The sequence below is a fragment of the Lotus japonicus genome, chromosome 3, assembly GCF_012489685.1.
Source record: "Lotus japonicus ecotype B-129 chromosome 3, LjGifu_v1.2".
NCBI classification, from domain to species: Eukaryota; Viridiplantae; Streptophyta; class Magnoliopsida; order Fabales; family Fabaceae; genus Lotus; species Lotus japonicus.
Genome location: NC_080043.1, coordinates 90,307,176 through 90,322,273, shown reverse-complemented (window position 1 = coordinate 90,322,273; position 15,098 = coordinate 90,307,176). Strand labels below are relative to the sequence as shown.

Here is a 15,098-nt window from a genome sequence, read left to right as displayed (position 1 = left end):
CAAAAAAGAGTCAAAAAAATGAACCTATGGTTAAATAGTAAATTTCCAAAGTTGCTGATATTGCAGAAACACTGAAACACTATGAAGAGTAGATGTGGTTTCAGCCTGATATCCCCAGTTTCAAAATAGTGAGAAAGCATATGTAGAGTGGAAAATCGGTTTTGGTAGTTATAATATCAATTCCTCTACTAGCTGCTAAGTGTTGACTGAAAGAGATCCATCTATTATTATTATTATTATTATTATTATTATTATTATTATTATTATTATTATTATTATTATTATTATTATTATTATTATTATTATTATTATTATTATTATCATTGTATAGTTCAAATACAAGTCATGCAAGGACAGCCATTTTATAAAATCTAAATGCACTTGATTTTGCTTTATTGGGTAGTTATGATATTTAAGTTACTAACCTCACCACTAATTGTGGCACTACGTCTACATGCTAACAAAAAAACTAGTAAACAATAATTGAGTAGACACCTTAAAGTAATAGTGAGAAAAGAAGAAAAAATAACATAACTTATAGATTTATATATGATGTTTGTGTGGGGGTAAGAAAAAGAGAGCAATATGAAGCATATGAGAGGTAGAATTTGGATTCTCTTAGGGAAACCTCAAATTTACACAATTAAAAAATATGAGTCGCTCAATTAAAATTGGAAGCTCAAATTTTGAGTTTATCTGAACCGTTTAATCTTGAGAAAATATGAGTTGTTCGATATTAACTTATGACTTAAATTTCTTGAATACGTGAATTTATGATTATGATTGTTATTATTGAAAGAAATTTAGATCAATCAAAGTAGAGGTACTATTAGGATGTTTAAAAAAATGAGATTTGGCCAACAAATTAAATTACTTTTACCGCCAGCATTCAACACTAAATCCCATGTTTTTATCAGCCTAATTACTTGATATCATCATAACAACCTTGATTGCATAGTTGCAAGAAGAAATTGAATGAAAGTGAGAGAAAGTAGCACAAACATCTCATTCATTGCAAAGTTATCCCTTACCATCACATTTCCCAAAGAAAACATGGTGATACATTAGTTTCCCACCATTTTATCTACAATATATACCTTGTTCAAGTGTTCAATAAAAATGTTCTATGATCTGGTAAGGGTAACCATACATATCTAGATTTATCCCTGCTCTCTCTGTGACAAGGTCAGAGGTAACCAAATCAATGTCATCATTCATCAACAAAACTAACAAGTAGACATTCTTTAGTTCCTCCTCCATGTTTGTTCATTAAGTGATGCAATGGAAGTGTACAAAAAAAATAGTTAATTTACTTGATATGGAAGTTCCTTCCCTTGAAGAAATTAAAAGGAAAAAGCCAAGACCATAGCCTAAACTATTTTCCCTCTATTGTTTATCACAAATGTGATAATTTTTTGTCTTCATGTGTAACTTCCCAATCAACTAACTTATCACCTTTAGGTGCTGTAGGGCCTCTGAATCCTATTATAAATCCAACTCTGTAGCCATACAAGACCATGCATCAAACAACTAACCTCTTATCCTCTGCCCCCACCCTGCATTATAGCAGAGTCACTCTGTTTCCTACAATGCCATCATCATCCTCTTTGCTCAAAATGCTTCATCTCTTCTCTCTTCTTGTCCTGTCACTCACCATTTGTTCTTGTGCTCAGGGTCCACCTTCAACTGGCTACTACCTCAGTTCCAAGATTATTCCTGTTAGCTTTAGTCAAGGCTTTAGAAACCTTTGGGGACCTCAGCACCAGAAGCTGGACCAGGGTTCATTGACAATATGGCTTGACTCTAACTCAGGTATTAATAGCACGTTTGGATCAACTTATTTTTGCTCACAATTAATTCTGGTACCTAGAAATTACTCACAAAAGCTTTTCTCCACAATTGATTTTGCTTTAGAAACAATTTATCCACTAAATCATTATATCTCACACTCACATGTAGCTCCTTAATTTCCCTTAAATTCACCATGTATGGTTTTTTGACATTGCTTAACATCCCATTCTTCATTTTTTACTATCTTGGTCTTTTTGGGCTTAAACCATTCGTGAAATCACAGGAAGTGGATTCAAGTCACTTCAGTCTTATCGATCTGGATACTTTGGTGCTGCAATTAAGCTTCAACCTGGTTATACTGCAGGAGTCATTACATCTTTATATGTGAGGATTACTCAAAAACTTCTCCTAATATTGAATTCTTCCAAGTTCAATTTTTCATTTCTTTGCTATGTCATTTGAAAATTGCAGCTTTCAAACAACCAAGACCACCCGGGAAACCATGATGAAATTGACATTGAGTTCCTTGGTACCACACCGGGGAAGCCATATGTGTTGCAGACAAATGTATACATAAGAGGAAGTGGAGATGGGAACATTGTAGGAAGAGAGATGAAGTTTCACCTTTGGTTTGACCCAACACAAGATTTTCACAACTATGCCATTCTTTGGAAACCCAGTGAGATCATGTAATGTTTCCATGCTCTCTCTTGCTCATAATTTGATGAATTTCAACATCTTCCATGACATACACTTTAGCAGTGAATTTTAATCACTGTAAATATTTACAGCAATTAGAAATCTCTGTTACTGTCAATGCAAAATGTGTGTTAAAACATTATTTTGGTCAGATGCAACTTTCATTTTTTTTACACTCACTAGTCACTATTTTCCAGAACAATATGTTGAATATTTATTTTAGCTGAACCAGTGGTAATAAAATAAGTATATCAAAAATTACACTAACTTTTTTAACTGATTCACCTAAAATTAGGCTATTTAACCTATAAGGTAAGTTAGACACGTTCTTAGAGAAATAAATGTGATAAAGTGTTAGAGAGACACAAAAATGTTGAGTGTAAAAATGGAGTGTGAAAAGATAAAGATTGTTTGGTGCTTTTATTTGTCTACATGCCCATAGTCCATGCCTAAGTTATGGTACACATGAAATTTGTCTTTTACCCCAAAGAATGTACTTTACCCTGATTTCAAGATTTATGTGAATTATGCTTTTGTGTGTGGCTCAACCACCATCACCTATACGGAATTGATTATTAATTGCTCTTTACAATAATTCAGTTGAAAAGACCATTTTATTTTTATAATAATATATGATCCCTTGTCTAATAAGTATATTAGCTTTTTAAGACATCTTTGAGATACATCATACATAAAGTGCATGTTTGAATTGATAAATGGGTAAAACATTACGATGAGTTAAAATCATGATTGATAGAAGTTGATTTTCTTAATTTTTTTAGTTGTTTATCGTAATTTTAGTTTCATCGTATTTTTCCCCATATATTCAAACATGCACATAGTACCCATGTTATGGCTAATAATTCATAGGGCATTATGGGATGACATGACTAGGATTCTTCATGAACACTAGATATTCACGTGATATGATGATCTTGCTTGTGGATATGGGTTTTGTATCTTAGTTCAAAAGTTTGTCTTATAATGTAAATAAATCGTGCAGATTTTTTGTGGATGATGTCCCCATAAGAAGGTATCCTAGGAAGAGTGATGCCACATACCCCACAAGGCCAATGTATGTGTATGGATCTATATGGGATGCATCTTCATGGGCAACAGAGGATGGAAAATACAAAGCCAATTATAACTACCAACCTTTCATTGGTAGGTACAAAAACTTCAAATTACAAGGTTGTACCGCTGAAAGCCCTGCCTGGTGCAAACCACCCTCAGCCTCTCCATCTGGCTATGGAAGCCTGAGCTCCCGACAGTTTTCAGCCATGCAATGGGCCCAAAACAACTACATGGTCTATAATTACTGCCATGATCCTAGAAGAGACCACACACTCATCCCAGAGTGCTAGGTTAAAATGAATTTTATATATATATAAATATGCAGTCAATTTTTAGTCCCGTCTATCTGCAATAAAATAATTTCAGTCACTAGATGAAAATTGAACGGTTCGGATGAAATCAGAATCGTCTCATCTTTATTCTACCGCTGAGATTTTTTAACTGCAGCAGTTGTACTAAAAGTTGACTGCAGACGAGCTAGATATCTATCATTCTTAAAGCTTGATATCTACACACTCTTTAACAAATTGTTTATAATTGGTTTATTTTTCAAAAATGACAACACAATTGTCGCCTAAATTGATCATTTAAAAAAAAACAGGTGTTGACTTTATGAAAAAAATAACCAATTATATAGGATGTGATTAAAAGAGTGTGTTACTAGTATACTTTATCATACTTACAAAATAGTACATTCAGGGGGTGTTTTTTTGTGATGGTCCCAGCTTGCTAAGTGTAATTGCAAGAGCAGTTGAACGTCCAAGCACCCCCACAATGATTGGAATGTTTTTGTTGGTTGTGTGTTAGTGTTGTACTGTCCTATATATATTCCTGTTTCAAATAAATTGATTTGGATGCTTTCCTACAAATCTGAATACGTGTTACATTGAATGGATCTGAAAAGAGAGGAAGAAAGGACATGTTCCTTTACAAGCACCCATTTGAAAGAAATATTTCTTGGAGTTTTGCTGCTTACATTTTTGGACCACCATAATCATTATTGTTCACTCCCCAAAGGCCAAAGAACATTTTTTTTTTAATTTCACATCTATTTTATGCGAACTTCTTTACTAGTGTGTTGTTAAAATAAAAAACATATGATTTTTAATCCGAAGAACTTATTAGGAATTGATATTCAACCAGATACTATTATATATCTAACGATGTTATGGTGTAGGCCTGTGGGGATATCTCTCACGATTGTAGGGCGAAAGTTGCAAAGTTAGCTACTAGTGATGTTAGCGTCTAGAACGACCATTGGCTGGCTAAGGATATTAGGGGAGTTAGGTTTGCGAGCGAAGGTTGTGAAGTTAGCTACTAGTGATGTTAGCGTCTAGAACGACCATTGGCTAGCTAAGGATATTAGGGGAGTTAGGTTTGAGAACGAAGTTGTGAAGTTAGCTACTAGTGATGTTGGCGTCTAGAACGACCATTGGCTAGCTAAGGATATACATAGGGGAGTTAGGTTTGCGAGCGAAGGTTGTGAAGTTAGCTACTAGTGATGTTAGCGTCTAGAACCACTGGCTAGCTAAGGATATTAGGGGAGTTAGGTTGGGGATGTTAGTACAGACTTACATAGTTACATCTACTTATACTCCTAGATAACAACATGGTAGTAGATGAGTTGGATTGACAAACTCTTAAAAATAGCTCTCCTTTAAGAATTTGGAGGTTTCCCATCTTCTAATATTATTCAACATCTCTGTAAGAACTTATTATACTGTAATTTCTTGTGTTATTTTTCTGTGTAAAAAGATTTTAAATTTTGAAATATTTGGGCATTTCTTTTGGAAATTATGATAGTATTTAATATAATGAAAAGTGTAGATAATTCATGTAATTCATGATTTTATATAGTATCAATTATCAAATAACTAAACTGAAAAGATTGGCTCACTTAATAAAGATGAAGTACTTCTCTTCAAAAGATTGTATATTCGATTCATGTTGTAGATGTGAGAGTTGTGTTGGTGAATCATTTGTATGTATAGAAGTTCAACTCATCCAATAAAAAAATTAACCTAGAATAATGTGCCATTCTTGAAAATATTCAATTTTGCTATATTGTATTCCTTATCCTCTTTTTTTTTGGTCGAAATATTCCTTATCCTCTTGTCATTTCGGTGCTTTACGACTTGCACATTTTTTGGGTCGAATTCATTTTTAAAACAGGAAAACATGTTTTTTTCTTCAAAAAAACATATACCTTTTTTTGGTCAGAAAAACACATGCCTTCTTTTGGGCCTTTGGGCCTCCTGAGTATCCAAAAAATAAAGCAAAAATCAATGGGCAAAGAGTGTCCAGATTCAGAGAGGTCCATTTTTTTGGGTCTGTTGATGGAGTTCGGTTTAGAAAAAGGAAACAGATAATCAGATTGTTGATGAAAGAGATTACAAATAAATACACAAAATGAGTGTTACAACTTACGAGCATCTTAAATGTTAGGTTTTTAGTTCTTAATTTTATTACTATTAATGTGGCTTCATACTGTCACATGTGCATAAGCAATTTTTGGATTTTGCTCCAACGTAACCATGAGTTCTTAATTCTTAATTTTTAGCACTATTCATCTGATCTCACCATATCACATTATTTACTTTAATTCGCTTACTATCTTTTACTTTGATTCCTATCACAATATTTATCGTATCTTTTAATTCCTATCAAGTCACCATGACCTATGTTTGAAATGGTAGAAAAGGAAGACAAGATAAAATGCACCATAAAAAACAAACATTCCAATGTCTTTTCTCCAATTTGGTAGGCAATAAAATGTAGAGAGAAAATAAGAATTAAGGTCAGACCCACTCAAATTCTTCTCCCCCGTGATGTGAGAATAAAACTTGAAGAGAGTGTATCAATCAATCAATATATATTAGAAAAGAATAACTTCTATAAGATTGATTTTGTGAGGTGGCAACTCTTGGTTCAATCTCATAAGAAAAAATTCACGTGTTAATTTGTTAGATAGCAAATTCCACGTGTCAATTTGTTAGAGAGTTTATCTTATGTTGTGTTATTTTATCTTGAAACCAAAATTTAAAAGATTTGCCCTTATTACCTAAGATTTACCTAGATTACTCCTTACTAAATTTATTTCCAAAACAAATTTTGAAACCGTTTTCATTATCTCTTTAAGAAAAGTCGCAAGACTAATTTACTGCATATATTTACAGGAATCCCATGTTTATTCTTTTATTCTTACTCATAATCTACAATATATAAATAAATATGTAGTGCTCAGATTATAATTCATTAAAATTTTAAAATATTTTCCCTAATTATCTAAGATACTGCATATCTAATATTTTCACTAATTTGCAAATTGGGGACGAGAGAGAAGAACAGTTAATGGGCAAAGAGGAAAAACATATAAGGAAATTTAAAATTTAAAATGTCAGATTAAAGAAAAGATAGGAACGAAATTAGGGGAGAAAAAGGACAACTAAGGGGGAATTGATGGAGAAAGAGAAGAGCACATATTGGGAACAACTTAAAAAAAAAGATTAAAACATAGATAACTTAGAATTTAAAAAATAATAACTGAAAACGAACTCGCATAACGTTCATGATTAATTGATGTATCAAATACAATAGACATATTTCACGTGCAACGCACGGGAAAAAAACACTAGTTTTATGTAATTTGACTAAAATACATCATCACTTTAGATTAGCAATAATTAAGTAATAATAATAATAAACACAATGATGAATAATTTTAATAGTATCCCTAAAATTATTATTATTTTAAACAAAATTTGATTACCAAATTTGATTTTTTAATAAGGGTATTCATGTCATTCAAAAAACATTCACTTTTCTTTTCTCTCAATTGTTTTCCAATTTCATTTCAATCAAACAATCTAAAAATCCATTTCAAAAAATAAAAAAAAATCTAAAAATCATCTTATTTTCTAAATCTTTTCTTTCTTTTTTCATTATTTCTTTTTTATTTCCTTTTCTTTTACTTTTCGTACATACCCTATGTCCCTATGTGTGAATGTGTTTTGCATATGAATAAGATTATTCCTACTTTGATGCTGAACAAGAACCATTGTAAAAAACACGAGACACCATGTCATTACATTTCCTACTTCTTTCTCTCTCTTTTTATATATTTTGGTGTCTAGACTAAAAACAATTGTACCAGCTTTTGTAAATCAAATTAACTACAATAATGATATATACACACCTCATTTTTTAAACACTTCATTTTCACCTCTTTTTATTTCTATCTCTCTTCTCTTATCATCCATCACATTTCATATTTTTCCTCTCTTACTTTTTCTTTTCTTTCTATCTCTCTCCTCCTTTCACTTCTTTCCACCTCAAAGAAAGGTGTGAAGATAACCCTATTCAATTAACTATGTGCTGCCATCAAACCCCATGGTTGTATTCTCGGTCCATTGATTTCGACAACCATACCGTACCCGTGACCACACACCCCATTACCTTGCAAATATTCAAATTAAACAACCATCATAAATCTTCTGACACACTAGCTAGCACCACCATGCATCTTTCATCCATCTCCATTCTCATTAATCATTTCACCCACTATACACAAAATCCCTTCCATGCACCACTTCCCACATTTCCCCATTTTCATATCTGTTTTTCCAGTCCTTTTGTCAGCACACTGACACAGCCTTTCCCCATTTTCGAGTTAACAAATCCATACAATAGTAAACAAATAGCAAAATTTTGAAATTTGTGTGTATATTCCTCATGAATTATATTATTTTCACAAAAAAATGATTTCACAAAATTTAGCTTAGCTAAGCTTCCACTGCATTTGTACTTGCATGAAGATTAATGCTATGTTTAGTAGGAGAAAGGGGAAAGGGAAAAAAACACGGAAATTGAGAAATAAATTTAGACTAAGGTTTAATCCAAGTTCACTCCTCGATTTCCGTGTTTTCTTTCCCTTTCTTTTCCCCTCCCTCCAACCAAACGAAGCCTAAGATATTGATCAGGCCACAATGCCACAAAGACATTACCCTTTTCCAAACCGTACGGTCATTCAATCAATGCCAGCCACATCATCCAACCACGTCACCATTAATATACTCGAAAAACATCTTTAAGATCCCACCAAACAGCTCCATCGGGCCCCACCATGACCCTCTAAAAATTCCATTTCTGAAGAAAATTCTTAAATTCCAGCTGTACTCCACTAATTACCATTTATTATTTTTGCCAACTTGGCGCCCAATTCAAACCCGCTACGTGTCCACATCCAATTGGCGTGAAACCCTCGAACTCCTATAAGACCTGTCCACCTTTTCACTCAACCCTCGCAGCACCTGCCACGTGGCGTCCCCTTCCTGCACCTCGCTGTTGAATAGCAAAGCCCTCCTCGTCCGCGGGTCCCACAGGTTCCTCTGAATGGAACTCAGGTTCGTCGCCGCCACATGTTCCAGTATCTCCGATAGCTTCCCCACGTCGTGCTCCGCCACCGTCACCGATATATCCGCCCACCTCACGGCGGAGGGGAATGGCAACCGGATGCCATCAGCTATGATAACCGGCACGCAGCCTAATGCAACCGACTCCACCAGCCTCGGACTCCACGGGGCCCACCCCAAGGGACATAAACAGAACACCGAGCGCGCAATCTCTGACTGGTAACCGGCAAATCTATGCCTCCGGAGGTAAAACCTCCGGTCACCGTTGAATCTCCGCCATATCATGGTCCTCACTTTCCTTCAAGGACAAAACAGTAGATTAATAAAAAAAATTAACCAGAGATTAACCTTTTTAACTAAGATTAAAGCGGTAACTAGTTATATTTACTTGCTGTAAAATCTTCCACTAACGTTCTTCGGATGAACCTCCATTTTTCCCCGGAAGAAAACCCATATATCTCGCCGTCCGTTCGCCGGGAAATTCCTCCGGACACTCTCCGGTGAGATGTACGGCGGAATCACCACATGCTCCACCCTCTGGCATGGATGATCGTACTTTACCCCAAACGTCTGTAACACGATTGAGTTCTTCATAATTTCTGGTACCCCATCTTCCATCGCCACGTCCTCCTTCACAAACCAAGCACAAACAAAACAAAAATTTCAATATACAAGAACAGAGCCTTTGAAAGCAACGGATGAAAAAAAAAACAACTCGTGTTCTGTGCTATGTACCAGGGTGTGGAAGCAAGAGCCGAAGTCGTGGGAAGCGACGAAGACGTGGTCGGAGCCTCTGCTTCTGTTCCAGAAGGGGTAGTCGTTGGAGATGAGCTTCACGGCGGAGCTGATGAGGGAGCGGGCGTGGCCGATCGCCGGGAAGCCATTGATGGTGCTGAAGTTGCAGGAGACGTAGACAGGGACGAAGAAGAAGTCAGCGTCGTAAGGGTCAAAGGTGCGAACCTCACTGGTCAACAGGGCTCTGTGAATGGCAACTTCTGAAGCAAACAAGTGGGTGCTGCACCTCTCGTTCGCAAGCCAATCCGTGTTATACTTTGGTGGAAGATCGTAGACGAACACCTTCAAGTTCTTCAGTGATGGGGTTGTGGCGTTGGTGGGTGTTGATTGTGAGAGTGCTCTTGAGACGTGGGTTGTTGTGTCTGGTTTTGGGTGGTACTGGCGGTGGTGGTGGCCGATGAGGTAGGAGGAGGAGAAATAGAGGGTGAGAGAAATCCATAGGACATATTTGTAGTATCTGTAGAAGAAGGTCTTTTCTAATCTGCCATGTTTGTTGTGGAGGAGCTTCATTCTGACATAGTAACCCCTGTTTTTTTAGGGTCTTTTGCTCTGTTCCGCCATTTCATTTAAAAATGGAAGAAACAATCCAGAAGCAGGTGAAAGGAAAGGTAGTTGATGGGGTGCTTTCAGGTTCTGGTGAGGCTGGGAAGAAGTGGAGACGAAGAAACGTAACAGTGATGGGAAATGTGAGAATTTTTGCTAGCACTTCGTTGTTTTTGCAACAACAAGTGGGGGTGTTGTGTATTTTTAATTTTTAATTTTTAATTTATGAAAAATGGGAGTTTGATTGATTAAATTAATAATGGACTTTTTGATGAAAGTGGAACAGAGACAGGAGATGAGATGGATTGTATCTGAGGTCACATGACATGGTGAAAGGTAGTGATGGATCAGAAATGAGATGGGCGATGGTCTCGGTAAATATGCAGCTTTTGACAGGACTGTCTGGAGTCCCTGTTTTGTCTGAAATGGTTTTGAATTGAAAGAATCCAATAATCAGAAATCAGGTTTTTGAATTTTGGGAAGAATCCAATTATCATAAATTAGATTTTTTTTTTAATTGAGAGAATCCAGTTATTGACAAAGAGAATCCAGTAATTGACAAAATTATATTGGAAAAAAATTGTCTATTAACCCTTATGGTTTACAATTTTAATTTAGTGAGACTCATATTCCAATATTTTTATTGTTTAAAGACTTAATAGAAAAAGTTGAGGTTAAATATTTCATCGTTCAATCACATTGGTCATAGGGATAAGTGAGTTAGAATTTCTATATTTTATTTATTAATTTATTTATAAAAAAATTATTGGTTTATTTGTGTTAGTAATCCACATGAGTTATTTAGAAATAAAAAAATTTGAGTGTTGCATGTTTATATAAGTGTTTGGAATTGTATGAATTTTGTGTCAAAAATTAAAATTTTCAATTGAACGTAAATCAATTTCAGTTAAGTTAGAGTAAATATGACTTGAATGAATTCATTAAATGAAATGATACTAGTGTTTTTTTTACCCGTGGGAATATATCTATTGTATTTGATACATCGATCATATTATAAATTATAAAAAAATTTAAGATACTAAGAATGTAAGAATAATCATAATGAAGCAGATCATAAACACATATTAATCATGGGGAAAAAAAATAATGTGTCTATTGTATTTAATACATCGATCAATATTTTAAATTATAAAAAATTTAACATACTAAGAATGTAAGAACAATTATAATAAAACAAATGATAAACACGTATTAATCATGGAAAAAAAAGAATGTGATAGTAGCATAAATTAGGCTTGTGAAAGATAAATCATAAAATATGACATCATTTTGTTTATTTGAAGTCATCCAAGTTTGAGACAATATTGCAGGGTACCTACAAAATTTATGAAATATATCAGACTTTGTACAAAATTTACGAACCTTAAACCGACAAAAATAATTTTGCTTAGATTTCAAATTAGCCAACATAGATTTGTTTTAGTAATAAATTTTAGGTGCATAAATTTCTCCTCTCCATTTATAACTGAATGCATTCGGTTGGTATCACATTTGATTTTATTTGAAATTTAACATAATATCAATCAATTAGTTTATAATATAATGATTGTTTAAAAAAATATAATGATACTTTTTATATAAAACAAAATCTCACGTTACATATACATAAAGAAATCTCTAAAGTTAAAAAGAAGATTTTAATATTTTATGAAAAAGTTTCGCATATTTAAAATTTTTAAATTAGCCAACATAGATTTGTTTTGGTAACAAATATTTGGTGGAGAAATTTCTCCTCTCCATTTATAACGTAACTGAATGCATTCGGTTGGTATCTCATTTGATTTTATTTGTAATTTAACACAATATCAATCAATTAATTTAGAATATAATGATTGTTAAAAAAATTATATAATTATACTTTTTATATAAAACAATATCTCATGTTACATATGCATAAAAAAATCTCTAAAGTTAAAAAGAAGATTTTAAAATTTTCAGTGTAACACGTGTCAAAATAGGAGAAGCATTTACTTATACATAGGTGGCAACACCTTGAAACATCATTACAGCAAACATTGATATTTGCATGCTCTTTTTTGCCACCATTTATCAAGAAGTGTGGTCCCTTAGAGCTGTATAGTAGCCACCAACTGTATTTAGAATAACACATTTTATACTATCATTGGTGTAGAACTCAGGCTCCTTTTCTTGCAAATCCATCACAGATCATCAATCATCGTCATGCTTCTTTGGTATTTGGGAGCATCAATGTCTTTCTTTTATTCTACATTATTGGGAATGATCTTAAATTGTGCAAGATGATGCATCTGTTATAGAAAAAAAAATGCAAACCAAATTGCAAACCAAGCAAGAGCTTACATTGCACATGTGAGATGGACAAAACAGATTGAGAGGAACAATGAAATAATGTTTAGGTAGTGGAAAACAATTGAATTATCGAAAAAAGGTCAGCAACAGACATGCAAGTCCTTAAAACCCGGATAAGAGTTAATAATCTTTTTATACTAAGCAATCAGAATGTGTGAAGGTTATAATAAACTTATTCCCTTACCTAAGTTTGGGATGAGAAGTGATGTCCAAAGAGCTCAACAAAGTCCATATCCTCATTAAATGAACCCAGAACTGTTCATTCTGCCACAAATCTTATATACTAACCCCATTCCACATAAAGATGCAGCTATGAGTACAACTAATACTCATGCATGTGACAGGTATAAGGATGCAGTTTCCGGACCATAACCCCAAACATTCTTGAGCCAAATAAGAAACTGCCTGAAAATCAAATAGAATCAGACCTTTAGTTAAGCAAATTTAGAATTTTAACCCATGTACTAATTGAAAAAAAGCTTCCACTATTAAGATAGTAAAGCAAAATAAAAGAGATTATAGCTATGTCTAAAAGCGATTTACAATTGACCACAAAAAAAAGCTATTAATTAATAAGAAAAATAGCAAAATCTGGAATTGAAAACAATCATATGAATAAGTATCTTACCTAAATCTCATTTCCTTAACTGGGATCCTGAGTCAAATTTGTTGGACGTCCCTTCTTCTGAAAGAGTTTCTCTACCTTCATTTTTATGTTATTTTTATTGAATTTTTGAATATTTTATGTTATTTTTATTGCATTTTCGAATTTTTATTTAATTAAAGATTTTATGAGTTTTTATTGTGATTTGGTAGTTTTTATTAATTAATTTTTAAGGTATTTTTAGTTTTTTATTTAATCTAGGTAAATCTTAGATAATTAAGGCAAATCTTTTAAATTTTTAATATTTTATGAAGAAAAAATTCAGATTTAAAATTACCTTTAAAAAATCCTAATCAAATCTAAAATTTAAAAAAGGTACTAAATAAATATAGATAAAAACTATCAAAATCTAGCAAATCACAATAAAAACTCATAAAATAATGAATTAATTAAAATTCCGAAAATTCAATAAAAATACCATAAAAATTAATTAATACTCTAAAAATAAATCAAAAATAAATTAAGATAAAATCGAGAAATAAAAAACCTAAATCCTAATCAAATCTAAAATTTAAAAATGTATTTTTTTTATGAGAATGACACGTGGATTTTTTTTTATGAGAATTAACGTGGGAATGACACGTCACTAAATCAGCCTGATATGAGTTCTTCTTTTCTAATATATATTGATATTGATATTGATATTGATATTGATATTGATTGATTATATACAGGTTTAATGGAAATAAACTTTTTTTTTACATCAGAAAAATCAAAAATAAAATAAACTTATTTTGTTACCACAAAAAACTAATGAAGTTTTAAACAAATTTATTTTATCAAATCCGTGGTCTAAGAAAATAGTTTGATGTATGGTATTCGATGCTCAATAATGTTTTGTTCACCAATCAATTTCACCTCCACCTTGAGAGGTGGTGAAGAAATGAGAGATAAATAAGTGATATGATATGTGATGTGACTGAAAATGTAGAAAGAGATAAAAAGAAAAAATGTGTGAAAATGAGATGAAAGAGAAATAAGGTGTGTATAAATCATGACTCATTCGGTGCTGGAGTTGTTGTGAGTGCTACTTGTTCCAACCAATTTTTGTGGATATATGATAACAACGAATTAAGATAAGGATCCCTTAAACATGGTTTACAATCAGCATCAGGCTAAGTAGTGACAATATTTAAGATAAAGACTGACAATATCTGTCTGGCGATCATTCTTGAGGAAGATATATAATTATATACAGCTAACTTCTGTACTAAACTCAGAACGCGTGGTTCTGTATTCAATTCTTAGATTTTATACGTATTCCGGAAACATTGTTTATGAGATAACTTGTTTTAATTAGTACTCTAGAGATTCATTTCTTATTTATGGATTGATCTATATTTTAGGTTAAAAAATATTCAATTATCAATTTTAGATCTTTATCAGTATATTAGTATACAGCTAGCTTATTAACTTAATTTAGCGATTAGACGTATTTTACATGTCTTATGAAAAATTCTCATAAAGATAATATTGATCAGTCATCAGTAGTGCATCACATGAAGACAAATGAAGTCATTAATTATTTTTTGTCTTAATTTGCTAAGGGTTTCTCTTCTATAGTGTGAGAGCTATCTATTCCCTAAGTATGATTTTTCTCTTTTTTTTTTAATCTGGTTATTTTTGTTAGAAGCTACAAGCCTACAACTTTAACTTCTGAGAATTCCTTACTAGCTGACTCAGCTTTTTCAGATTAATAATATGATGAGCTTCCCTTAAAAAAAACTTCTGAGAAAGAGTGTGTCCTGTTATATTCAAATGAATTAAATCTT

At 32.9% G+C, this 15,098-nt stretch overlaps 2 protein-coding genes and 1 long non-coding RNA gene across 3 annotated transcripts; 1 reads left to right on the top strand and 2 right to left on the bottom strand.

Annotated features, from left to right (window-relative positions):
* The first annotated feature begins 1,510 nt into the window (after window positions 1-1,510).
* LOC130747229 (xyloglucan endotransglucosylase/hydrolase protein 31-like) lies at window positions 1,511-4,433 on the top strand. Its single transcript, XM_057600098.1, has 4 exons — window positions 1,511-1,812; window positions 2,075-2,175; window positions 2,263-2,480; window positions 3,494-4,433. Exons 1-4 carry the CDS (start codon window positions 1,518-1,520, stop codon window positions 3,852-3,854), a joined length of 975 nt encoding a protein of 324 aa, XP_057456081.1. The 5' UTR covers window positions 1,511-1,517; the 3' UTR covers window positions 3,855-4,433.
* Window positions 4,434-7,661: 3,228 nt separating this feature from the next.
* Window positions 7,662-10,538, bottom strand: LOC130747227 (probable glucuronoxylan glucuronosyltransferase IRX7). Its single transcript, XM_057600097.1, has 3 exons — window positions 9,711-10,538; window positions 9,364-9,605; window positions 7,662-9,273 (listed from the first exon to the last, which is right to left on the bottom strand). The coding sequence occupies exons 1-3, from the start codon at window positions 10,278-10,280 to the stop codon at window positions 8,793-8,795; spliced, it is 1,293 nt and encodes a 430-aa protein (XP_057456080.1). The 5' UTR covers window positions 10,281-10,538; the 3' UTR covers window positions 7,662-8,792.
* Window positions 10,539-12,284: 1,746 nt separating this feature from the next.
* LOC130742987 (uncharacterized) lies at window positions 12,285-13,453 on the bottom strand. The gene is made up of 3 exons (XR_009021316.1): window positions 13,291-13,453; window positions 12,847-13,067; window positions 12,285-12,558 (listed from the first exon to the last, which is right to left on the bottom strand). It is a non-coding gene; the product is annotated as an uncharacterized LOC130742987 (long non-coding RNA).
* Window positions 13,454-15,098: the final 1,645 nt, after the last annotated feature.

What these genes read in the sequence shown, in the direction of transcription:
- LOC130747229 (XM_057600098.1), top strand. Translation starts at nt 1,518, where the DNA reads ATGCATCAAACAACTAACCTCTTATCCTCTGCCCCCACCCTGCATTAT. An exon ending in ATGGCTTGACTCTAACTCAG is followed by an intron (nt 1,813 to 2,074) that starts GTATTAATAGCA and finishes GTGAAATCACAG; the next exon opens with GAAGTGGATTCAAGTCACTT. An exon ending in TGGAAACCCAGTGAGATCAT is followed by an intron (nt 2,481 to 3,493) that starts GTAATGTTTCCA and finishes TAAATCGTGCAG; the next exon opens with ATTTTTTGTGGATGATGTCC.
- LOC130747227 (XM_057600097.1), bottom strand. Translation starts at nt 10,280, where the DNA reads ATGAAGCTCCTCCACAACAAACATGGCAGATTAGAAAAGACCTTCTTC. An exon ending in GCTCTTGCTTCCACACCCTG is followed by an intron (nt 9,606 to 9,710) that starts GTACATAGCACA and finishes TGGTTTGTGAAG; the next exon opens with GAGGACGTGGCGATGGAAGA. An exon ending in AGTGGAAGATTTTACAGCAA is followed by an intron (nt 9,274 to 9,363) that starts GTAAATATAACT and finishes TTGTCCTTGAAG; the next exon opens with GAAAGTGAGGACCATGATAT.